This window comes from Blennius ocellaris (genome assembly GCF_963422515.1).
Source record: "Blennius ocellaris genome assembly, chromosome: 12".
NCBI classification, from domain to species: domain Eukaryota; kingdom Metazoa; phylum Chordata; class Actinopteri; order Blenniiformes; family Blenniidae; genus Blennius; species Blennius ocellaris.
In genome coordinates, this window is record NC_137661.1 from 22,632,817 (window position 1) to 22,657,951 (window position 25,135).

At 40.5% G+C, this 25,135-nt stretch overlaps 2 protein-coding genes across 4 annotated transcripts; one reads left to right on the forward strand and one right to left on the reverse strand.

Annotated features, from left to right (window-relative positions):
• Positions 1 to 4,362: 4,362 nt before the first annotated feature.
• On the forward strand, positions 4,363 to 7,781 carry LOC308137945 (uncharacterized protein). The gene is made up of 7 exons (XM_080506850.1): positions 4,363 to 4,476; positions 4,690 to 4,803; positions 5,399 to 5,635; positions 5,852 to 5,965; positions 6,395 to 6,634; positions 7,166 to 7,263; positions 7,343 to 7,781. The coding sequence occupies exons 1-7, from the start codon at positions 4,434 to 4,436 to the stop codon at positions 7,421 to 7,423; spliced, it is 927 nt and encodes a 308-aa protein (XP_080362976.1). The 5' UTR covers positions 4,363 to 4,433; the 3' UTR covers positions 7,424 to 7,781.
• A 2,716-nt stretch (positions 7,782 to 10,497) lies between these two features.
• hps3 (HPS3 biogenesis of lysosomal organelles complex 2 subunit 1) lies at positions 10,498 to 25,003 on the reverse strand. 3 transcript variants are annotated; one of them, XM_080506044.1, is made up of 25 exons: positions 24,885 to 25,003; positions 23,705 to 23,853; positions 23,555 to 23,626; positions 22,572 to 22,665; positions 22,250 to 22,323; positions 21,538 to 21,750; positions 21,353 to 21,410; positions 20,577 to 20,659; positions 20,208 to 20,325; positions 19,577 to 19,727; positions 19,419 to 19,501; positions 18,444 to 18,618; positions 17,732 to 17,813; positions 17,329 to 17,486; positions 16,827 to 16,928; positions 15,159 to 15,267; positions 14,802 to 15,064; positions 13,752 to 13,929; positions 13,378 to 13,611; positions 12,928 to 13,125; positions 12,639 to 12,836; positions 12,136 to 12,240; positions 11,557 to 11,763; positions 11,071 to 11,158; positions 10,498 to 10,748 (listed from the first exon to the last, which is right to left on the reverse strand). In XM_080506044.1, the coding sequence occupies exons 2-25, from the start codon at positions 23,753 to 23,755 to the stop codon at positions 10,618 to 10,620; spliced, it is 3,225 nt and encodes a 1,074-aa protein (XP_080362170.1). In that variant the 5' UTR covers positions 23,756 to 23,853; positions 24,885 to 25,003; the 3' UTR covers positions 10,498 to 10,617. The 3 variants fall into 3 exon arrangements, with proteins under 3 accessions (XP_080362170.1, XP_080362169.1, XP_080362171.1); XM_080506043.1 differs by having other exon boundaries at positions 19,577 to 19,730; XM_080506045.1 differs by lacking the exon at positions 16,827 to 16,928 and having other exon boundaries at positions 19,577 to 19,730.
• Between the last annotated feature and the right edge of the window lie 132 nt (positions 25,004 to 25,135).

The window sequence follows — 25,135 nt, forward strand, 5'->3', positions numbered from 1 at the left end:
AGATGGATGGATGGATGGATGGATGGATGGATGGATGGATGGATGGATGGATGGATGGATGGATGGATAGATAGATAGATAGATAGATAGATAGATAGACAGATAGATAGACAGACAGACAGACAGACAGACAGACAGACAGACAGACAGACAGACATAGACATAGACATAGACATATACAGAGAAAGCCTGGAGCTCAAGCAACCAACACTGAAACACAGACAAACCGGAAAACAAGACACACAAAACAAGCACAATATAAACCAGTCACCAGGTGTTTTTCTTTTGACGTCCGTTAATACGTGGTTTTTTCTGTGGGCAGACTTCAGGTCACATGACTCCTGAGTTAATCCCTGGCATGAAAAAACAAAGCAAAACCATGCGGATTACGTTCGACGGAAATTGCCATTGTATACATATTCAAATTGCAACGCAGAGGAAATCTCCAGAAACATTTGCTTGTTATGAATAAGCATATAAGAAGTGTCTGGAGTATCTTCATAGGAAAGCTGCATTTTCTGAGCCTGGTTCTGTATGTTTCTTCCCATTAAAAGACAGTTTTTCCTTTCTACCGTCACTTATGCTTGTTGATGTTTAGTTGTTGTGTTGGACTCGGTTTGTATTTGGTGATCTAAAAATAAAAGTGAATTGAAATAACAAAACCAGGAGAAGAACCAGTATGTTTAGTGAACATGCTTTTGCTTAATTACAGTACACCACATTTAGCTTGAGGCAGTGTGACAGGAATGTGTGAGCGTTGACTCAGCCTTAAGAAAATCCGCAGTTCACTGACTGAGTCCCGGTTGCTCACTTTCAAGAAGCAGCATTCCTCCAGCCGACGACAGGAACGTTTCACCCTTTAAGTTCTTGCTCTATACACCGCTCTCGGTGGACGTGGCAGACTTCACTGGACCGAGGAGGACATCTTCATCGCTGTCAATGACACCAACCTCATCCTCACCGCAGGCCTCATAATGAGCTGAATGACGATGTTGCTCTTCGTGGAACAACTTCGTGTTCAGGCACTCCTCGAACAGTAAACATGAGCGCGCTGAAAATGTCAGGGACATGTCGACCCATTTCAACATTGGATGAGAAGAAATATCTTGAGACTCAGTCGAGCATAAGTCCTGTTCTGTTCCCCTGTCACGATAGCAACAACTCGTCACTGAAGACATTGGGATACGTAGCTTTATGCTGAAGTGGGGAACAGGACAAACAAGTGATGTCATTGAAATATATTAAATTACAATGTGTGCAGACAGCGCTTCAAGATTACATCCATGATGGGTTTTTTTTATGTTGCAATATCATTCTTTCTCTTTATCTATTCGTTGTAACGCTTAAATATGGGAACAATGTGGAATGACTGAGTTTAACAAAGTACTAATTGAAAAGATGTGTTAATTTGTATCCAGGGTATTCCATTCTTCACTTATAACTATGTGGTAGTACAGGTAAGGCAGCGCCATTAATGAAATCTGTTGTTGCATGGAAAGTACCGCACACCTTATCGTGGAAGAGACGGAGGCGTGTCTGTCCGGGAATACTGTAAACGTGAGAACAATTGGCAGCTCATTCCCGGCAGACGAAATCAAAACTGAAGCGAAAGCTGAGCGGCAGTGCGAACTTGTTCATCACCATGAAGCTGATTCTTCTGTCGACTCTCCTCTGGGCCCTCACAGCTTCAGGTAATTTGATTTATTCATTCAACGCAATGTGGTTGGAGGTGTCTGATTACAAATCACCCTTGCAGATGCACTATGATTTCTTGCATGAGTAGAACAAATGAGGGTAATCTGAGAGAAACACAAAGCTGAGTGTGAAGACGGGGAGCAATCCGAAAATGCAGCCGAATTAGTAAAACAAGCAGTATTTTTTTTACAACTATGAGCTTTTACATGCAGTTCTTTTGGGTATGGGTTTTTTTCTTTCCTGAAGTAGTTTCCTGGTGTTACAGAACATCAAACCATTGGCTTTGGAGTTTGAAAAAACAATTTGTTTGACTGATCGTTTTGGTTTTTTTTCTTCTCACAGTTGGAGCACTTCAGTGTCTAAACTGCAATGATACCCAGTGCTCAACGTCTGTCACGTGTTCCTCCGAGACCATGTGTATCACAACTTCTTCTCTAAGTAATCATTTCAGTATCTAATACAGTTTTATTACAATATGTTATTTTTACATATGCAATATAAAATGATGTGTTGCTTGCATGCATGGCAAAAAAAAAATCAACAAAAAAACAAAACAATTAATAACTTCATTTTTACTCTGCAGCCATGTTTGGAGTGACTCCATCAGAACAAATCTTCAGAGGTTGTGCGTCGCCGTCTCTGTGTCCAGCCACTGGGAACCAAACATTTTCATCCAACGTGGGTTTTTTCAGTGTACTTGTATCTGCCCGGTGCTGCGACACTGACGACTGCAACTCAGAAGCTCTGCCAAGTATGTACACGTGGACGGAATGCATATTTCAAAGTGCAAGAATGATCGTCTAAAATATTGTAAAATCTTTTTTTTTCTTTTTTTCGTTTTCAGCGCCGATCAATCAGACCATTAATGGAAGAGTGTGTTTTGTTTGCTTGCCAGGCCAGCCCTGCTCCTTTCTACTACCTTGTGAAGGAGTGGAGGACAGGTGCTTTAATGGGATCGGTAATCACCATTATCACTCTCACTGTTTGTCGATCTGAAATATATCAAACTAACACTCAAATCACTTCGTGGTGTAAAGTAACAACCAATGTTTGAGTAGAAAATTAGGCTCTTTTTTTATTTAATAACTGTCTTCTTACTCATGTTTACTCATCATTTTTTTCCACTTTGGAAAATCTTATCTTCAGAACTGTAACAAATATAAAGATGCTTTTAGTTATGAAAGATTAATAGATAAATTGTGATCGAATTTGAAATTATTTGATACCTGCTATATCTTTTTTTTTTTTTAAAGAAAATCTCAAATAGCTTTTCCATAATAACATAAAATGTGTCCTCCATCCATTAGAGTAGAATAAATTACTTTAGATTAAATGGGCTCAGGTTAGAATGTATTGGTTAACATTGTGGTGCGTCATATTTGAGTAGATCAGGTTGAATTAGATGGAAGACAGTGAGATGACTGCAGTGTGAGCAGCTCACTGCTGGACATTCAGGCTACACCACACGTTTTCATTACAAGTCATGTTATTCTTAAAAGAAAAATATTGCTGGAAAATAGGTTTTTAAATGCTTTGAAACTAAACAAATGACTTCTCTTTTCTTTCCACAGTGTCAAATGGTTTTAGCAACATTACAGTTGCTGGCTGTGTTTCTCAAAGCATCTGTGACGCGATACCAGATGACGCAAATCTACAATTTTTCCAAAACATTGGGGGTTTTATCAGTGGAATGACCTGTTATGAGGCCGATAGGTGTACTGATGTGACTACTACTGTGGCCCCAATGTCAGCAATGAGACCTTCTACCAATATGACATCTACTACCCCAACAAATGTTGACATTGGTAAGATGAGATGAGATAAACTATCTTCAGTGTGACTCAAGTGATATCATCTGAGAAAAAAAACCCACATTTTAATGCACCCATATGAAGGATTTGTCAAATACCAACAAAGTATATTCAAATTATATTATTCAAATATATCTCACCATTGAAAACCACTGGAAAATAGACATCAGCAATGGCTTTTTACCCTACTCTTTCTCGGTTTGCTGGTGTCACACTGTATGTCATACAAATTTGGCCACTCTGAAAGTATTTCAAGGATTTCAGTAAATCCAGAACTAGTTAAAAAAAACAAAAAATCCCGATATCAACTCAGATCAACAGGATGAGTATAAGTCAAGTTATTCTACCTGCACAGCACTGACACATCTTACTTACTAAAAAAAACCAAATAAGTGAATTACAGACTGATGACACATAAAACAATGGTCTAATCGAATCAGGTTTTTTTTTTTTTATTATTATCATTTGCTATCTTTGCCTAAATGATTCCAATCCTTTGTGTTTCAGGGTTGATCAATCCGACACCTAATGGTCAGAGCTGTTTCTTTTGTAGCCCTGAAGGAAACTGCTCTGGAATCCTTCCATGTGAAGGAGAGGAGGACATGTGTTTTAGTGGAATGGGTAAGACTTTTCATCACGTTTTTCCTTATTTTTCTTGAATGAAGAATACGTCTGGAAAAAAGGTTTTTATTACTTTGAAACTAAAATTATTTTTCTGTTTCTTCCACAGTGGTAAATGGTTCCAGCAACGTTACAATCGCTGGCTGTGTTTCTCAAAGCATCTGTGACGCGATATCAGAAATACCAGAGCGACCATTTTTCCAAAACATTGGGAATTTTAGCAATGGACCGACCTGCTGTGAGGGCGATAGGTGTAATGATGTGACTCCTACTGTGACCCCAATTTCAACAATATCTTCTACAAATATGACATCTACTGTCCAAACGTCAACTCCTGAGATGTCACCAGGTAAGATAAGATAAACTATGTTCTGTCTGACTCCACTGACATCACAAGAGAACAAATAAGTTTTACTTACTTACTTACTTACTTACCAAAACAAGAGAAATATGTGAATTGCAGACTGATGACACAAAACAATGATCTTATAGAATCAGGTTTTTTTTTAATCATTATCATTTGCCGTCTTTGCCTAAATGATTCCAATCCTTTGTGTTTCAGGGTTGTTCAATCCGACACCTAATGGTCAGAGCTGTTTCTTTTGTACCCCTGAAGGAAACTGCTCTGGAATCCTTCCATGTGAAGGAGAGGAGGACATGTGTTTTAGTGGAATCGGTAAGACTTTATATCATGTTTTTCTCACCGTCTTTTGTCGATCTAAATTATGTCAAATAAATTCCCAGATTGGAAATCACTCTGTGGTGTAAAGTAACAGTGGATTTTTGAATAGAAAATGTTTTTTTTTTATTAATACATACATACAAAAATGGTTTTAATTATAAAAATAATCAAAATATTGTGTTCAAATTTAGAGAAATCATTTGAACCCTCCTTTAATTCTTTTTTTTGTATAAAAAGAAAAAATACATTCAAATTGCTTTCCATATAGACAACAAAATGGGATTTCTATCCATTAGAGTAGATTAAATCAGATCACATTAGATTTGATTAATTGAGCTCAGGTTAGAATGTACTGGTTAACATTGTGGTGCGTCATATTCGAGTAGATCAGGTAGTATTGGATAGTAGAAAGTCATTTGACTGCAGTGTGAGCAGCTCCCTGCTGGACATTCATGTACATTACTTTACAACACTCAGGTTTTTCATGACAAGTCATGTTTTTCTTGAATGGGGAATACTTATGGGGGGGAAAAAAAGGTTTTAAATACATTGAAACTGAACATATGTTTTGGTTTTTTTTCTTCCACAGTGGTAAATGGTTTTGACGATATTACAGTTGCTGGCTGTGTTTCTCAAAGCATCTGTGACGCTAGATCAGAAGTGGCAAATCTATCATTTCTACAAAACATTGGGAATTTTAGCAATGGACCGACCTGTTGTGAGAGCGATAGGTGTAATGATGTGACTCCTACTGTGACCCCAACTTCACCAAGATCTTCTACAAATATGACATCTACTACACCAACTTCAACTACCATGTCACCAGGTGAGATAAGATAAACTATGTTCTGTCTGACTCCACTGACATCACAAGAGAACAAATAAGTTTTACTTACTTACTTACCCAAACAAGAGAAATATGTGAATTGCAGACTGATGACACATAAAACAATGATCTGATAGAATCTGAGTTGTTTTTTGTTTCTTTTATTATAATCATTTGCTATCTTTGCCTAAATGATTCCAATCCTTTGTGTTTCAGGGTTGACCAATCCGACACCTAATGGTCAGAGCTGTTTCTTTTGTACCCCTGAAGGAAACTGCTCTGGAATCCTTCTATGTGAAGGAGAGGAGAACATGTGTTTTAGTGGAATCGGTAAAACTTTTTATCATGTTTTTCTCACCGTCTTTTGTTAATCTAAATTATGTCAAATAAATATACATACATACATACATACATACATACATACATACATACATACATACATACATACAAAAATGGTTTTGTTTATAAAATGTATCAAAATATTGTGTTCATATTTAGAGAAATCATTCAAACCCTCCTTTATTTTTTATCTTTTTTGTAAAATATATATATACATATTTGAGTAGATCAGGTAGTATTGGATAGAAGAAAGTCATCTGACTGCAGTGTGAGCAGCTCCCTGCTGGACATTCATGTACATTACTCGACAACACTCAGGTTTTTCATGACAAGTCATGTTTTTCTTGAATGAAGAATACGTCTGGAAAAAAGGTTTTTTATCACTTTGAAACTAAAATGATTTTTCTGTTTCTTCCACAGTGGTAAATGGTTCCAGCAACACTCCAGTTGCTGGCTGTGTTTCTCAAAGCAACTGTAACGCGATACCAGAAATATCAGAACAACAATTTTTCCAAAACTTTGGGGATTTTAGCAATGGACCGACCTGTTGTGAGGGCGATAGGTGTAATGATGTGACTCCTACTGTGGCCCCAACTTCACCAAGATCTTCTACATATATGACATCTACTACACCAACTTCAACTCCTGAGGTGTCAACAAGTAAGATGAGATAAACTATGTTCTGTCTGACTCCACTGACATCACAAGAGAACAAACAGACCGACCTGTTGTGAGGGCGATTGGTGTAATCGTATGAATACAACAACTACTGTGCCCTCACCTGAAACAATTACACCCCCTACATCACCCACTTCTACTTCACCAGGTGCGATAAAATTTGATGAACTACAATTTTTGACTGATTCAACCGATATTACCAGCAGATATTATGTCAGCGCATCAAGAATCTTATAATTCTAAATGCTTACAAGAACCAAAACTTATTAACTGCTCTTATCTTTTTTTTTTTTTTTAACATAAAGAACATACACTGCTCATATACTCCAAAACCAGAGAAAACGATGAGTGAAAGATTTCACCTCGAAGCAAACCTCGATAGCCGCGGCAGCTACAAATGGTCATTCAGAATGTTTGTGTTTGTGTCGTTTGTTATTTGTGTCCTAAAAGACTGTTAAAGAGATTCTGCTTGGGCGATCTGCTCCCCAGAATAAGTAAAGCGTTTATTTTCAGGCCCGATGTTCACATTCGATCAACATCTGGGCCTACGGATAAGGATCAGCGCCTTTCGGGGGATCAGAAATACAACTATCATTGAAGCTGTGAGAAAGGTATGTACAACAAAATACGGCGATTGATGAAGTCAACAGAAGGAAAAACTTTGCATCTCTGTGTTCAATCTCACTTCAGTATTTGCAAGAGAACGTTCTGAACGGGACAGACCATACAATCGACGTGATATCAATTAAAGAAGATGGGTCCACCTCATAGAAGAACCATGTTAAAAGGATCCAGGATGTGAACTTGATCATGGAATGTAACACGACACAGAAGAAAAATATATAGATATATGCTTAAACTGTGAACAATGAAGAAGAAGAAGAAGAAGAAGAAGAAGAAGAAGAAGAAGAAGAAGTGTAATTTACAAGCATTGTAGATATTAAAACATGACTTTTATTACACATAATTCCATTTTTTTTTTATCTTGTACATGCAGAGGTGCTTGTGTATAAAAGGTTTATCATGAGTAAATTCTTTTTTTTTTTTCAATATGTTGCTGCCATCAAATATTTTCCTGGACCAGGAAATAATGTAAAATGTATCAGCCGAAATGTTGTTTGTGTTCTTTTGGGAATAAAATATGAGCACATGAGATTTGCATCCTGATTTTATACACAATTTAGCACAACGTCCCAACTCTTTGACATGTGAGTGTATCTGACTGGTGGCAAGTCCCCACACAGGGAACTTCTGTCCGCAATTACCTGGGTTGTAAATTGAACAAATTGAACACGTGCATGTAAACACATTTTTCGGACTTACTTTTGACGAAGAGCTCAGTTGGAAGCCGCATATAAATAAATATCCTGAAGTCAAAATTAGCAACAAAAAAAATTAATATTGGCATAATGTGTAAAATCAGATCAGTATTCAATCAAAATTCACTCAACTTATTATATAACTCTCACTCTCCCATATCCAAGTTATAGTGTGGAAATATGGGGAAATAATGTGTTGATATTAATAATTATATATTTTTTATTTTATTTTACTTCAGAAGAAGGCCATTAGACTCATAAATCAAGCTGATTATTATGATTATGATCTACACCTCCAGGCCAGATCACTGAAGAAGAAAGGGTCTCTATAGTTGCTAAGTCAGCAAACTAGTCCTCCTGCAACATCCACTTAGCCAACGAACGCTAATAATGCTATAAACCACTTCAAAGTTCCAAGTTATAGCAGGACAAACTTCTAGATGAAACATCTCTATATGTAACCTTACCAAAGGAGCCATATCACACAACCTTTCAACACTTTTACATGGTTCTTAATTTTTCAAAGAACATTGTATTCAAAGCTTTTTGCCCCAAATTCAGCTTGTCCTTGATTTTCATCCAGTTGAATATTTGAGCATTGGAGCCTCATTCAGAATCTGCTGGTTTTCAGGGAGCTGGACTGTCTCCGCCCCACATGCCCATCTTGGGAAGAGGAGGAAGTGCTTCCTCTCCTGGTGCCATGTGCTATTGTTTACATTCTGCTAAGTTATGGAGAAACACTGTTCAACCTAACCAATAAGAACCAGAATGTGAGCCAGAAGGAGAGGCTCCTGTGAAGAAGTTGTGAAGATGCACTTATCTAACTATGTGCATGCCACACTGAGATCAGATAATTTAAGGATCCTCTACTAATGATCATAATTAGTAGTAGACAGGAGAATATCCTGAACCTCCATTTAATGATAGAAATAAATAAAAAGGTCTCACCTCACAATTATCAAGCCCATACACACACCTACAGTCTCTATCAGCACAAGTTTGCAGTCATGAACAATACCTCACAATAAGTGACTAACCAGCCTGCTGCTTCGAAAAGTAATATGAAGGCATATAAATCTGAATATTTTACTTACAGTTCCCACACTGGCTTTATTAGAAGTTTTGCAGGGAATCCAGGGTTGTTCTGGCCATGTTGTGCCCGAGCAGGTGTTCCAGGGTGTTAACGGAGAACTCCTCCGCAGGACTGCAACCTAAATTGTAAGCATGGTGCACAGGATTCCTATAAAACTTTGGGAAGTCATGTTGTAGATCCCCATTAAAAAAAAAAATTCATCCACTGGGTAAAAATCCACTCCTCTGCTCGTTGATACAATCAATAACTGTGTATCTGGTGTGTTTTCGCTGGTATCTTTCTACCACTGAAGGTAAACACCTGCAGTTGTCACCAGGTGAAAACAAACATCATGCTGCTTGTGGGCGGGTCACAGGGTTCGGGTCAATCTGGATGGGGGTTGGCTAAAAGCCTGGGTGACGATACCATAAGGGTTTACTGTCGGGAAAAAAAGCATTAGAAAGTGAATTTTGCATGATGTGGCCCTTTTAACATTCACTATTAGGTTCCTCTGCCCTGTCAAGCAAATACAACAAATGACCGGCAGCAGTGGTATACAAAACACTTTCTTTTGCTCTTCACAATAAAACTAAATAAAATGCATCGAAAGCGTTTTATTATTTACTTGTATTCCTTTACGTATATTCAGCTACTTTAGCAGATTTAAACCATTTTTAAAACAAATGAACATGAATTTTAACCATATTTACATAATATACTTTATTTATTTGTTCTTTTGACCTTTTTAAACTGTAACATACCTTATGAACTTTATAAATACAGTAACATATTTGTCTGGGTTACCAATGTCATTCTTTTTCTTCATTGATTCTTTGGTACGCTCAAATTCTGGAACAATGCGGGATGATTTCATTTTCAAAAAGTACTAATTGAAAAGATGTGTTAATTTGTATCCAGGGAATTCCATTCTTCACTTATCATGATGTGGTAGTACAGGTAAGGCAGCGCCATTAATGAAATCTATTGTTGCATGGAAAGTCCCACACACCTTATTGTCAAAGAGGCGGAGGTGTAACCTGAACACACCAGACTCTGCAATAGGAATAACCTAATTACATGACCTGTTTTTTTTTCAACTTTTCATTTGTTTGTATTCTGTTCTTGTACTACCTGCATTACTGTCCACTTCCTGTTGTAACAATTAAAATGTCCCCCATTGTGGGACAAAACATTCTTATCTTATTGGATATTTTAAGACTTAAAAGGTAGCATAGACTTTTTAAAAAAAATTCTTAGCTTTATTTTACTTGGACACACAAGGTGGAAGGATATTGAATTATTCAAGAGGAAGGTTGTTGTTCAAACTGCGGTAATTCTAACTTAAGTAATGGAAACAAACCAAACGAGAAGTGAAGTGAATGAGTTTATTTTCATGAAACTCAGAGGATTAAAAAAATAAATAAAAACAGACACAGGAGCCACTTTATTTTCACAACACTTTAATAACATGATTGTCTGCGGTCATCCGGAGCTGAAACGTCTCGTCATGCCGGACGTCCTCCGAGTAAAACTTAAGACTGCTCAGCCGGAGGATAAAAATAAATACAAAGAGTTCAGTTGGTCAGCAGGTGGCGCTGGCTGCAGGTCAACAGGTGAGGCAGGAAGTAGGAGGCCGCACCGTCGTCAGGTATGAGCTCCAGAAACTCTGCTGGGCTCATCTCCATGGCAACCACCACCAGCGTCTCTGTGGACGCGTAAAACACACAGTAAAGAAATTGTCATACGACTTCCTGATGCTCCCATTTTCATTAGGAACGATTTACTATTTTCATCATATTCAGTTTGTATCCAAAGAGTATTTATTCTTTATTTCTCATTTGCAATAATAAATATTAGATGCACATTATGTCGTCACCAACTTAGAAATAAGATACTGGAGCTTTTATCTGTTTATGAGTTGTACAGTTTTCCTTCATTACGCTTGAGGTTTGAAATCACATTAAAAACGAAGATTTTGAAGGTGAAATACGGGAAACTACAACACGAAGTATGGAACATGTTCATACCTTTGAGAGCAGCTAATAAGATGCTGTTATCCGGGGAAGCTCTAGTGCGGTTACAAAGCTCTGGGAGCAGCTTCTGCCACCATAAAGCCTGAAAAATGTGTCAAGGAAAGAGGATTAAACACAAAAACACGCAAACTCGTCGTAGTGCAAGAGACACATACAAACCAATTTAATCATGAGTGGGTCTGACCGGTAAAATAGGAGCTTAATAGCGGCTTAATACACATTTTTTGCACAACAGCACAAGTAATTTATAACATAAAGCTAATTTTAACAATTCTCCCTGAAGGTAAAAAAAAGTAAAATGTCTAAAAAATACTTTAATACTGATGCTTCTTCTTCTTATGTTACTTTTAATTGATAATTTTAGGTTCATGTTGTCATAGTAATTTCTACACTTTGCAGTGTCAGTGACGGATCCTCCGTGGGCCATTATTTTTGACCTCCCGCATTCAAATTGTCCACAGTGAGGTTTGAAGAACCCACCATGTGCTGGTCTTGCAACTGGTGATTGGCGAACGCGATGATGGCCTGAGGACACCGGTCCAGCAGCTTCTCGATGCTCCGGCCGTACTGCCCCCTCCTGGTGGTGCAGAGGAGGTGCAGGCTGAAGCCCCAGATGGTTTCCTCCGACAGGCGCTCCAACAGCGGCGAGACGGACCCCACAGCGAGCGACGGACCACACAGCAGAGACTGGAATTGAAGAATCGATGCCAATAAAGACACTTCACAGTACAACACCAATCACAATTCCCCAAACGTCGGGATGCTGTTTTAAATGTAAAAGAACAAAAGGTGCAATCTGGAAAACTCAGACACCTGAAGTATATACTGTTAACATAAAATATCAACCTGCCAGGTGTTGAAAAAGACACTCTTTACCATTGATTGGAAAATATTAGCTCAATTTGACGGTAATCCTCTGGGAGGTGAGGAAACCAGCAGCTGAGACTTGAAGCCAGTAACCAGTAAGAGAGCGCACAAGTAAAAAGGTATAAAAACACACATTCAAAGCAGAAAATAAAGTGTCAACGACGCACATGACGAGGACACCTGAAAACAAACCTGTAGTTTGTGCAGCGCCTCCTGGTGTTGCGGGCTGGCAGTGTGAGCAGCACTGAGAACAGTGAGCCACGGGTACAGGGCGCCGTAGTGAGAACACGAGTTGATCTGACACACACAAAATTGAGAAACTGTTTAATGCATTCTGTTTCCAACACCTCCTGTCAGCTGGAATGAGTCACTAATCTTAACTTGGTAAAGTATAGAGGTTGGTATCGAGGTTATATGATGATCGTTTGTTACCGCCTTCTGTGTTTAAATGCATTTTTTTCTTTTAATTTTTAGATGCCGACACATTCCTGTCCTCAGTCACTTGAGCTGACCTCAGTGGACTCAGAGTGAAGGCAGGTCACATCCCAGACAGATTACATTAACCCATTAACCCCCCCCCCACTTATCACTTGTTGCAGTTTCAATTCTTTTTTTTATGTATTGCTCAAAATCACATTTGAACTCTCTGCAGTCTTTTAGTCCAGAACAAATAACCGTGCTCTGCTTTGCCTCACCATATCGTCGGCGCTCTTCAGTGACCTGCGTTTTGGAGCGGCGTGAGTGAGACCGGACGGCGTCTCCGAGTTGGTCAGCCGGTCGATGTAAACAGACGACAGGCGGAACAGCAGCTCCTGGATGACGGCTTCCTGCGAGGACGCCATGAGCATCGCCTCCCAGAAATCCACCTGTAAGCTGTTCGCGCAGCTCAGCTCCTGTACATGCACACACACGCACACACACTTGTTTCGAAAGTGGGTCTGATAAACACGATCTCTACTGAAACCCGCCACGACATTCACACACCTTGAATATGTGATCCGCCTGCTCCAGCTGGACTTTGTTGTTCTCGTGTAAAGCCACCATCGCCGCCACCAGCAGGCCCGGCTGGGACTTCGCCAGCTGCCGGGACAAAGCTGTGGGACGGACATGCGTGTTGGGACCCCCTCCCCCGCCGTGCAGGAGCAGCCTCGGCTCCTCGATAAAGCCGTACACGAGCATCATCTGAACAGTGAGGAGACGTCCGGTCAGCCACCATCATCTCCTCCACACACTCTTTTTTTATAATACAATCAGTAATAAAGGTTCATGTGTGGTAAGAGTGAGTTTATACACACTACAGCTTCAGAAATATTGGTATTTAATACATGAAATGTGTTTATATTGTTGGACAAATGTAAATTTGCTGGGGTTTTTTTTTATACACTTTGAAATAAATGACCATTATTAGTAATGCCGAACAAACGGCGCACTCACCTCGGCGTGTCTCTCCATCAGCTGCGTGTACTGCGGCAGGTCGTCCAAGCGCAGCATCATGGTTGCCATGGCAATCGTCATGGGCACCGACACGCCGGCCGTGTCCTCCAGGCGTTGCAAGATCTGCAGCGTCCGGCCGGCGCTGGCGCGGGACATGCAGGGGCTGGCGCACACGCCGACGAGCATCGAGGGCTCCGATTGGCTGAAAATGTGGATGACCTCATCAGCCGCTTCCTGCAGGTGCGCAAAAGTCGTGTGTGGGATTATTTGGGATTCATCCATCAAATGAACCAGGTAATCACATTTTTCTTCAAGCTCAGGAAAGGATCAAAAGTTAAACCACATTGTCACGAGTTGTGATGTTTTTTTGGTACCTGACTGAGAATGTGATCCGTTTCTTCCAGCAGGAAGTGCTTCAGGTAAAACAGGAAGCCGGGTCCGTAGGAGTGAGGGCTGCTTGGATGTGGGCGGTTCCTAGACATGATCTCTGTGACGGACAGGCCGGACATCCTGTAGTAGGGCAGAGCCAGGTGGCAGTCCTTCTGACTGCCCCTGGCGGAGTGAAACGAAAGAGGAGGGAGCTGAAACACACGGCTTATACCGGAGCAGATGTTATTTTCAGTCTGACTGAGAGACCAAATTACATGAACAGTGAGTTAAGTGAGTAACAGACATGCAGGTTCAAACCGGTTCGTGGAAAAACTCTGTTGAGAGTGACGACGTCTTCCACGTCAACCAGTTGCACTTTGTAAATTTTCTTAAAATGCTACGTTAAGCGACACAAAAGACGACAACGTCGAAATGGGAAGCAATCCGATGTACCGTTTACATGGACTCTGGTCAGATTATTACCTTCTCCAATCAGAGAGCCAATCGATATAGACAGGAGTGTTTAAAAGAAGCCATTTTAATCAGATCTCTGTGTTTAATCAAATCCCTTATGGTCCATGTTTCTGCAGCTTCAGTTCATAATTCTCACTTTAAACTGACCTGAGAAAACCACACAGACACTTGTTGCTCTCTTTTGATCAGTTTAATTTTAATTATTGCCATGGTATGAATGTTTAGTGTTGCGGTGATGCCTCAGATTACATTCTGATTACTTCATTAGCCGTTTTATTCCAAATGAGGCACGGTGAGATCATTTATCAAACTCGAATCATGGAATGGACAAATCTAGTAAAGCTGTGATTTTCTGCATCAACTTTCCACTTGAGGCGATGATTACAAAGCCGTTTCTCATACATTCCTGAAGGCCTTTCTCCTGCCAGTGTTGTCCACAGACTGTGACAGGCAGTGTGACAGTGATGGAGCTGCAAAGCTTAAAACATTGCTATCGATAAAGGCTTAACATTATCAAGAAAATATGACATGTTTTTAATTATTTTTGGATTAATGCAACTAGTTGACTGTTTGTTTGTTACCTGCTGAAACTGTCTCCCAGCAGGGCGCAGTTCTGCCGGAAGGCTTCATCCAGTTCTTCTCCGTCCGTCTCCGCAGAAGCGTTTTTATCTGCCGGTCCGTCGGCGGCCCCCTGCGGTGACGCTGCGGCTTCCCCTCTGCTGTCCCGCTGCCGTTTGGACGTCTGAAGTAAGGAGGCCCGCAGCAGGAGGTGAGCTTCGCTGAGGAGGTGTCGGTGGCTATGAGCCTGCGGGTTGGTCTCCAGGTAGCGCTGACTGTATTCATCCTGACACAGAATGTAGCGAGATACATGCAGATTCAAGACACTGAAGATAAAACTGATTCCAGTACAGTGAGTTTCATTGAGCGTGTCCTGTTACCATCTCCTGGTAGAGAGTGAGGGGGGAGACGGTGTCCACCACATAGATGTTCCACCCGTGTCCCACTGAACTGGTTTCCTTGGCAGAGGACGTCGTCCACTTCCTGCCCCTGAGGTCGGCACGTTGCACAGGGAGGTAAACGACAACAGCCCAGTTGGAGAAATGGCCACAGCTCTTTATTTCCAGGAAGTGGAAACGGTTTCATACAAGACGATAACAGTTTACTGGGCTTTGCTGAACGTTTCCAATAAAGCCAGTGATAAAGATGTTCAGTGTAATCCTGAGTGCGACAGGGTCGTTATATTTCTGAACATTAACTTCTTGACAGGTAAAAACAGCAGCTGTGAAATTATAAACTTTACAAAACGGTTAGTAAACGGTTAGTGAACAGGTTAACCTTTCGTTGCAGACTCGTTTAAATAGTCGGGACCCATCAATCAGCAGATTACAGCCATGAGAAGCCAAAGGTTGGCTGATAAGACGCCGAAGTTCACACTGAATTTTCATCAATAAAATGCAGGAATTATGATTTTTCTTTTCTGATGTTCTTGTGTTACGCATCCAGTAGAGGGCGGGTCATTTATTCTTTCATTAGTGCCTCTTCAGCAGTCAAATAGCAATAATGTGTAAAAACATTTTGACGGAGAGACGACTGACAAAAAGTCACACTGGCGAGTATTCAGTGATTCAATGAGGTTCCTGAGAAGTGCTTCTTATTTCAGCCTCCTCATGCATGTTAACAGGAAGACCAGAACACCGGAAACATTTCTCACTATGACGCCGTCCAGCCGAAAGCCATTTGGAAGTGTATAACCTAAAACACACAAACGTCATTGTACAACTGGATCACATTAGATCACACATGTACTCAGTGAAAGGGTCCTTGAGTGTGTATGTGTGTGTAAAGGCAGGCATAGTAAAAAAAAAAAGCAGCCTGCCTTTAATTAATTTTTAATTTAGTCTTGACGTGATTAGTTAGTGAGCGAATAGCACGCACACGCTCACACACACACACTGGGGGCAGTTAGGCAGGTTATGTTTAACTAGGTTTAGGTGCTAAAACACAAAGTCTTGTCACTTTCAGATCAAACTACATTCAGTCAACTCAAATTAAAACCATTCAGTGTTTTTTTTGGTTTGTTTTCTGTTTGCTTCTGGATAAGAATTAAAGCATGACTTAAAAAAAGAGCTTTGCTGGGATTTGAGTGATTAAAACCTTTATTAGATACAACAAAATTTGTCAGAGGATTGAAATTGGAGTTGATCACTGGGAAAAATATTGAGATTAAAGATTCTGTGATAAAATGTATTAATACTAGATCATGTATGCTGGTTCTAGGCAATTCAGAGAACATGCATCTACAACTTTTATGAACTTGACACTGAGGAATACAACCGTTTGTTTGACCACAGTTAACAATATACATTTTTATAAATAAATGCAAAACTCCAGCATCTCTTTCTGAGTGATTTTCTTATTAAATTAATGTGAATAGAAATGAATCAGTCAATTTTCTCCTTGAAATTCATTTGGTTAATCCATCATGGTGAGAATAATTTTTGATTTTTTTTTAATGGGAGTCGGTTCAGTAGCTTGACCTGAAAGTGCCAACAGACTGGGATGGGTGGGGTCTCAGGGGGGTGGGGGGGTGGGGTGGGGTGTCTTACAGGAAGGGGCGTGACAGAAGATTCTCCAGAGCTGGCGATGTGGCGGGATCGATTCCCACCGCAAGGAAAATAGCAGTCAGCGTGTTGTGCTCTTTCATATCGCTAAAATCACAACACACACAGTGAACAGGTGGTTTGCAAACGTCCGTGCGCCCGCAGGCTGTGAAATGACGCTCATCATCCTCAAGGTTTAAAGCTCTCATTCAAATCCCTGTTTGCATCATGGGAAGACTTTGCTAATCTGACTGGGATCCGCAAGAGTATATCTTTATTATTTCACAAGATAAAACCACATTGCATGACCCCCCCCCCCAACCAGAAAATCACAAGCAGGAAAAGCTCTTCAAAACTGAGTTTGAACATAAAACGACTGTCGATTCAAAGGCATCCAGCTGCAAATGTACCTTAAAAAAAGTGAGTTGTGTGTGTGTGTGTGTGTGTGTGTGTGTGTGTGTGTGTGTGTGTGTGTGTGTGTGTGTGTGTGTGTGTGTGTGTGACGTACAGGCCTCTACGCTGCGTGCTGCGCTCCGGTTCCCCCTGCGTCTCTGAGTCAGCGGTGGACAGCAGGATAACGTGGCGGCCGTAGACGCACACTGACCGCAGGCCGATGAACAGCTGCATCCTGAGGGCGCACACCTCCAGACTGCTGGGTGGACACGCCTGGCACAAACACACACACACATATATATATATATATATACACTAAATAAGGAATAATTGCACTGCTGCACCCCATGTTGTTTGGGATTACAAAAGAATTCAGTGCGAGTGCACAGAACTACAAATACAGCCATGACAGGGACACAAACACATTAATAAATGTGCTATATCAAATAAAATAGCAACTCGAAGCCATAATAGAAGCTTATGTATCAGGAACTCCTTCCAAAATGTGGTGTCCATACCCGCATGGTGGTGTCGATGTAGGGGTCTTCAATCCTGGCTGCCACCGCTGCACAACGCACCGTGAAGCACTGCAGCGCACTCCTACCAGACGCACAACAGGAAAGTCACTATTACATGTACTCCACATGCCAATATCAACATTATATGAGAAGCAAAACAACAAAGCATAAAATAAATAAATGTAATAATGATACATGTTCACAAAAACTAAGGGAAATCTTTATTAACTGTAAAATTCATCTATACATTTTGTTAGTTTCTATAAGGGCAGGAAAGAGAACATGCATCTTAGGATCACAAGCTACTATCAAGAGAGATAAAAACTCCTCAGGGAGTCATGTTTAAAAAAAATATATAATCATATTTATTTGTATAGCCGGTTTAAATGAGTACAATATAATTGAAAAGGCTTCACAAGGACCTGACAGAAGCCGGACACTGACTGTAAATATATCTTTATATATATATATATATATATATATAGTAAGTTCATAGTATTCCGGTAAATTGATTGCGGAACAAATAAAAACAGGAGACACCCATCACATCAAACAGGAGGAGATTATATAATGACAAACATTAATAAACCTGAAGTATTTTCTGTGCTCGTCTTGTGATGGATTAGCGCTCAGTTGTGTCGGAGGGAGGCCACTCTGACAACAAGAGGGTGTGAAACACTGACGACGTCCGCGCCAAAGGCTGCAAACGTACTTGGTGATGACGTGCAGCAGATGGTCTGTCAGCACCGCCTCCAGGACCTTCTCTGGATACTGATAGGACGAGAGCAGCTCGACGCCACCCTTCAGACTGTAAAGGTAGCCGGCGGTGGGAAGAGAGAAGAAACAGAACGTACACGCTGGCTTGTCCACAGACACCGACTGGTTACCTGCAGGCCCAACAGACAGTGAGACATTAAATGTCGAAATGGGATCAGAACACAACATTAAATCGAAACCATCCCCGAAGCATTTGACAAATGTGAAATTTGTCAGTTGTGTCACAAGCTCTGGCTTGTTTGAAGCATTAAGTCGAGGAAAAAGTAGAAAGTCGATGTTTTTAGCATTTCCTGAGACGGGTTAGTCGAAAAAGTCAGAAGCAGTTTAACTTGTAATCAAAGATCACAGAAGTAACTAGAGTTTGATGCATTCAGTGGCAGCTAATGGTGAACTGACCGAGGCAGACTCTCTCTCTCACACACACACACACACACACACACACACACACACACACACACACACACACACACACACACACACACACACACACACACACACACACACACACACACACACACACACACACACACACACACACACACACACACACACACACACACACACTCTCAGGTGAAGTTGGCAAATTCTGAATATAAACTTAACTAAAACAATCCATTAAAAAAAATGTTAATGAAAAATTTGAACTCTACTCAAACATATTCTGGGAATAACTGCGATATCCAGTTATAATAGAATAAATACAAATGAAAGAAAGGCGTTATTAATCACAATAATAAAAAGTGTGACTCACAATTTTAGTGGAAAACGTCATCATGCGTTTCTACCATTTCTTAAGTCAAGGCTATCAGAAGGTGTCAAACCTCTCAGCCTGGACTCATGACTCTTGCAGAGCCTCGTTCTCACACAGCGATAACAATCCACCTCACTGTGGCTCGTGTGTGTCGCTCACCGCTGTGCATCGGGTAGAGCTGCAGGGAGTGAAGCTGCGTCTCCTCCACGCTGCAGCCTTGGAAGAACTCCGGGGAGAAACGCCTGCGTGGGACATGGGAAAAAAACGGCTGAGTCGTGGTCACGGTGTGGAGACCTTGGCGACAGACTCGGACCCACCTGAAGAGAACGTAGGACAGGGAGTACTGCCGTCTGTCCTCCAGCCCCGTCTTTTCAACGGTGACGGGGACGTCGCAGTCTTTGGCCCGATCGCCCAGCAGCTCCTGGTGTCTGGGAATGAGCAGGAAGTCGACCTGGTCGTCGAGGTAGTCTGCTGCACATACAGAGACAAAGCCTCAAAACACAAAGTCACAGTGAACAAGCAGAAAGCTTGAATACATTAGCACCATTATGTTACTAAAACACATAAAATCTTTGCCTGTGAAACCTGTGAGATCTCCAACATGACCTGAAACTCAAAAAAAGGTCAAAAAAGTTTCTCTGTTTAGAGATTTATTCATAAAAGGGGATAAAAGTTTTAAAAAAGGGAAAAAAGAAGAAAAGAAAAAAAAAAAAGTTCTGATTTCAGTAAGAAAATTCACTTTGTGTAATTTGAACTGGAGAGTGATTCACTGTTTAATGTGATTCCACTGAGCAGAAGTTAATGTGAGTATAACTGCTTCATTATTACAGCGCGTTTCATCCCTGCATTCAAAATGTGTCTGTTGTGGAACAGAAACTAACAAATAAAAGAAAACAAAAAAAAAAAAAAGAAAAAGCAGAGAAAAACTTTTTTTTTGAGTGCTGTTACCACTTTTACTCGTGTCCGATGATTCTTCCAGAGTTTTAAGCTCAGATGTTGTTTCCAGTTTTACTACCAGAACCTCCAGCTCTGCCTGCACAGCCACATAGCCTCCGCACAGCGCCACCTGGTGGACAGCAGTCACAAATATATTTAGAGTTATTTTTAATTCAAACTTGCTTCAATCCATTCAAAAATGCTTTTATTTGAAAACACTGAACAAATAGTTATATAATTTAATGAGTCACTAATGCTATTTACAGCTGCTTCGGCACACACAGTTCAACAAAGTCATTTCAATAGTGTATGCAGAAATATTGACCTTTATCTACTTTGGGTTATATACCAAGAAAGAAGTGGACCGTTGAGTCCAGCTACCTGCTTGGGCGTCAACTTTGGGAGATGAAGGATGACACAACGTTCAAAATCCAGGATGGAAAGATGCTGGTTTGAAGTTTGACCTATGAGTAGAAAAGATTTGAGTAGAAGAAGCAATAAACATGCCAATATTAATATGTATCATCATTAACCTGTTAACAGAGTAAATATCAAGTGGCTGGATAAAAAAAAAGGACATTTTCACTTGATTTACTCGATCAAAGAGTCCAGATGTTTAAAAAACTCTGAGGTCGTGTTTTAGCAATTGAACTGAGATTAAAATAAAAACAATTTTTCGTTATTATGTTTTTGATTTCATGTGTTTTTCATGAGTGATCACCCACTTGCATGTTAAACGTGAAGTAAGTGTACATACGCCAGTTGGCCACCAGGGGGTGCTGGAGCACACTGTAATATTCCCTCCTGCAGATTTGATTTCTCAAATTGGATATGGTGTCTGAATGAATCCTGTTAATCCAGTTCAACCCCGCAGTCCTGATTCGGAGCCGCTCTCTTTACAGGATTTGAATAAAAGATGCGTCATGGAAGTATCATCGTCTCTGTACGTCACTTGCTGGATTGTAAAAATATCACATCATTTCAATTCAAACGTCCCTGAAGCCTTGGTTCGGACATTGAATCCTAAATAGTGTTTGAGCTCCTTACGTGAAAGAAGCCACTGTGATTGTGGGTGAATGGGTGAATGATTTGAAACATCATGTAAAGCTTGTTTGGACCGCTAAAGCCACTGAGAAAAATAAAGTGTGTTCCGTTACCTTGATTGGAGCTCTGATGAGTGTTCGACCAGGAACTCTGCAAGTTCTGCTGATTCTGCTTTAATTCCACATCGACAAAAAATATATAATTAATTGTAGTTTAGATTTCAGTGAAATTAACCCTTGTGCTGCTGGGAGAAACCAGCCAAAGCCACTAAAGCCACAGCTGAACTGAAACTTCTTACCAGGTTCTGCTGGTTCTGGGTCCTCAAAGTGAACAGAACCAGAGAGTTCTCGCAGCCCACCAGAAGGTCCCCCGATATGGGGCAGCAGGCCACGGCGACGGGACGCTCCGACAGCGGGATCTCGATGATCTCCATCTGCACTCCGCCCCACACCGACGCCCCGCGCAGCAGGTGGCCCAACAAACGCACCCCGACGCGGGATTTCTCCTCTGCCTGGACACAAAATCAAGAAACTATTTAATAAAGTAAGTAAAAACTATTTTATCCAATGAGTGGGGGGGGGGTCGCACTGTTTTAGGAAGAGTGGCGGATATAGCATGAACTTAAGCTCCTGAGTATTTATTGTTTTACATTTTGATTTTCTTTTTTTTTTTTAGCTCTATGCTTAACCTCTTATGAGGCAAGTGATGGTATTTCTTCTCCTCCAGTGGTCGTGGAGGTTTGTCTTCATAATGTACTTGTCTCTTTATGCGAATGTGAACATTTATATGATTTTATTCATACAGATATTGAATCATTTTAGTGGCCTGGCACATTTAAGGTCATTTTGTAAATCTGATCTGAAATCAGCTGCAGACCCCCGTTAGAAATCAGTCTTATATGCAGCGTGTGACGTGACACGCGACAGTGAAGGTCAACTTGTGTGAGGAGACACTTGTTTCGGGAGTTGTAAAAAAAAAAAAAAAACTTCTTATAACATAACTCTCTGTACCTGGTATCTCCAGTTGGTGTAGGCTCGCAGGTAGGTGGCGCTGTTCTTTTCCTCAATGGTCACCAGGTAGTCTCCTGGAGGCGCAGAAGCACCAAGAAGGCAGCAGTTAAACAGTTACCGGTAAATCTTTTTTTTTTTTTTTTTTATTATTATCTTTTTTTTTCTCTGAGAGCAGCAACTTATTCACTCTCGACACTTCAACTCACCGCCGCCTATCAGACAAAACCACCTCTCAGCATTCAGACACGTCACATTATGAACTGGATGCGTGAAAATTATTCTGTGAGTGACAATCAGCTTCTATCCTCCGGAGAGACTTTACCCATCGTGCTGTGGCGGATGCTCTTCACAGTGCCCATGGTGGCAAAGCGGCAGATGAGAGGGCAGCCGTCTCGCTCCAGACTGTAGGACTCCACCTTCATTTAGGGAAACACAACAGAATGCAACAGCCACCGACACGTAGAAATTAATCATTAAAATCGGTTTTAAATGCAACTTCCCTGACCATTAAATCTGGTGTATCTTTATCCACCCAAGCTGCAGGACCTCTCTAAGTCAAATGTTTGTGTTTTTGTTGATGGTTGAAATCTCAAACGTCACGTTGGCAGATTTCAGTGACTTTTATACTTTATTTTTCACACATTTAAAATGTCACATATAGAAACTCTCACATTGGCAGAATTTACTACAGATATTTGGATGTTTCACTAAAATTTCTAATATTTCTGCTTTTTTAAAGATTATTCTGAGCTCTTCTATAATGGCTCCGCAAAGCTATCAGAAAATCGAATGTATTAAAAAAAACTTTTTTTGTATTTGGATATTCCAGTATTTTTTTTTTCTGATCAAAAATTGCTGAAAACAAGATAGAGCAGTTAAATAGGCTAAAATCACAGCAATAGATTGGAAAAGTTAAAATAGCCCCACCAAAAAAACAAAACCTTAAATACAAAAAAATGGAAAAACAGACCAATACTTCTAAAAGACAGAATGGCTAAAACTACAAAAACAAACATCCAAAAGAACTGGAAAAAAACTACAATTAAAATGGGTAAACTAGCTAAAGAGAGAAAAACACTTGTAAAGATAATATGAAAAAATACAAGTAAAATAGCAAACACTGCGGCTAATATGGATAAAACTACAAAACATAGCATAAAAATAAAGATTAAACTGCTAAATAAACTCTCACAAATGATCCCAAGTTGTGTTATCGATACATCAGATATGTAATCCAGATTTAAAGGTGAAAACAAGTGTTACTTGGTCGACAGAGAAGTAAAGTGGTCAGAGGAGGTGGCTGACCTTGCATCCTCCAGTGGCCACCACAAACAGAGCTCCTCCTCCGCAGCAGACCAGCCCCGGCTCCTGCCCCACCTGCAAAGACGGAAACAATCCTGGGTTCACGTCGACATTTCAAAACCGCCATCTTTCCTCTCGCGCGACGAAACGTACCTGGACAATCTGCTGGGAGGCGAACGGATGGCAGTTGTAAACATGAACCATGTTTGGTCCTTTGTTTGGAAACGTCACCGTCTGCTGCTACGTGTTCCACTTTTCACTCCTCCATCTGGACTCCCGGGAGGTTTGTAAACATGTTGATACTGTGAGAAAAACAACCCAAAACAAGTATTTGAAGAAACGTTAGAGAAATGTCAACATCAAAACACTTTCAGCTGTTGGCAGATAATTTTTTTTCTGATGTGTTAACACCATTAAATCACGCAATTTCTCATTTGTGCAGATCATTTTTACCTTGATTTATTGTAAAGCAGGCAGAAAATCGGCATATGTAAAATAAATTAATAGATAAATGGAATTAGTACTACAAATCATACAATTAAAAACAGTTTATTCTTCTATGGAGAGAGTTCAGGTATCTCTCAAACTCTCATGCACGAGCATTTTAAATATGACATAAACTTGTAAAAATAAATGTACAACAGAGTTAATTCATGTGCATGAAATGACATATTTCAATTAAAGTAACTGAGTAACTTCCCCAGTTATTCAGCTGGGATCCGAGCATTCACATCAGTGATGCAGAAGTGAAATACATCATTACTATTAAAGCCATACTGTAAGAATACATTTGTGAGAAGATGCTTCAGACATCCTGAAATTAAGAAGGCTTTTGCTTGGGTTCTGGGTATATGAAATACAATACTACTGTTTATTATATATATTTTTGAGATACATAAAGCCATTTCACCTTCTGTGCACCGGGTTACAGTCGATCCAAAAAGCACAATTTACTATAAAGCGAACAAGAGATGTATTTCCAACATATTTCACGTGGTGAGTCTTGTTGTGTCGAGCTGCCAACCAAGACTGTGAAACTTGACACTGTCTTCCATGGGAAAGAAGTGAAAGTGAGGAAAGAGAGAGTTTGGGGAAGCAGAGTGGAAGTGACCCAGGCAGTGTTGCACGAGCAGAGTTTGCACGAGCTGCTGCATCATGTCATGCGGAGACAATCCGGGATGTGGCCGTTAATCCGCATCACATGCCGCCGCGTTCTCGTGAGCTGCTGCTGCTGCTTTCACTTCAACACAAACGACTTCACACTCTCGTTTTAACCACAGCGGGTTAATCAATACGACCAAAAAAACCAAACAAACAATAGTTTGTAAAGTACCTGTGTCCGCTGGAAATGTTCAGTTTTTCCTCCTTTTCCTGCTCGACCGCCTCTGATAAAGATTATTGATCTCTCCACTCGGAGTAGGAAGTGGACTCTTTCCACAACAACACAGTGCCCGCCCCTCCCATGGACGCTGACTGGCTGACAAGGCCGGCTCGCGCTGTGTTTTGCGTTCTGATTGGTTATGACGTTTCACGCACTGAGACAGCGGCCTTTCCCCTTTATTGGATAGATAGATAGATAGATAG

Bases quoted from the DNA above. Each gene is read 5' to 3' on its own strand.
- LOC308137945 (XM_080506850.1), top strand. From the start codon at position 4,434: ATGACATCTACTGTCCAAACGTCAACTCCTGAGATGTCACCAG. The intron at 4,477-4,689 runs GTAAGATAAGAT...TTTGTGTTTCAG, and splicing joins AACTCCTGAGATGTCACCAG to GGTTGTTCAATCCGACACCT. The intron at 5,966-6,394 runs GTAAAACTTTTT...TTTCTTCCACAG, and splicing joins CATGTGTTTTAGTGGAATCG to TGGTAAATGGTTCCAGCAAC.
- hps3 (XM_080506043.1), bottom strand. From the start codon at position 23,755: ATGGTTCATGTTTACAACTGCCATCCGTTCGCCTCCCAGCAGATTGTC. The intron at 21,751-22,249 runs GTACAGAGAGTT...TTTTGTGTCCAG, and splicing joins ACACCAACTGGAGATACCAG to GCAGAGGAGAAATCCCGCGT. The intron at 18,619-19,418 runs GTGAGCGACACA...TTGGGCCTGCAG, and splicing joins GCTCTACCCGATGCACAGCG to GTAACCAGTCGGTGTCTGTG.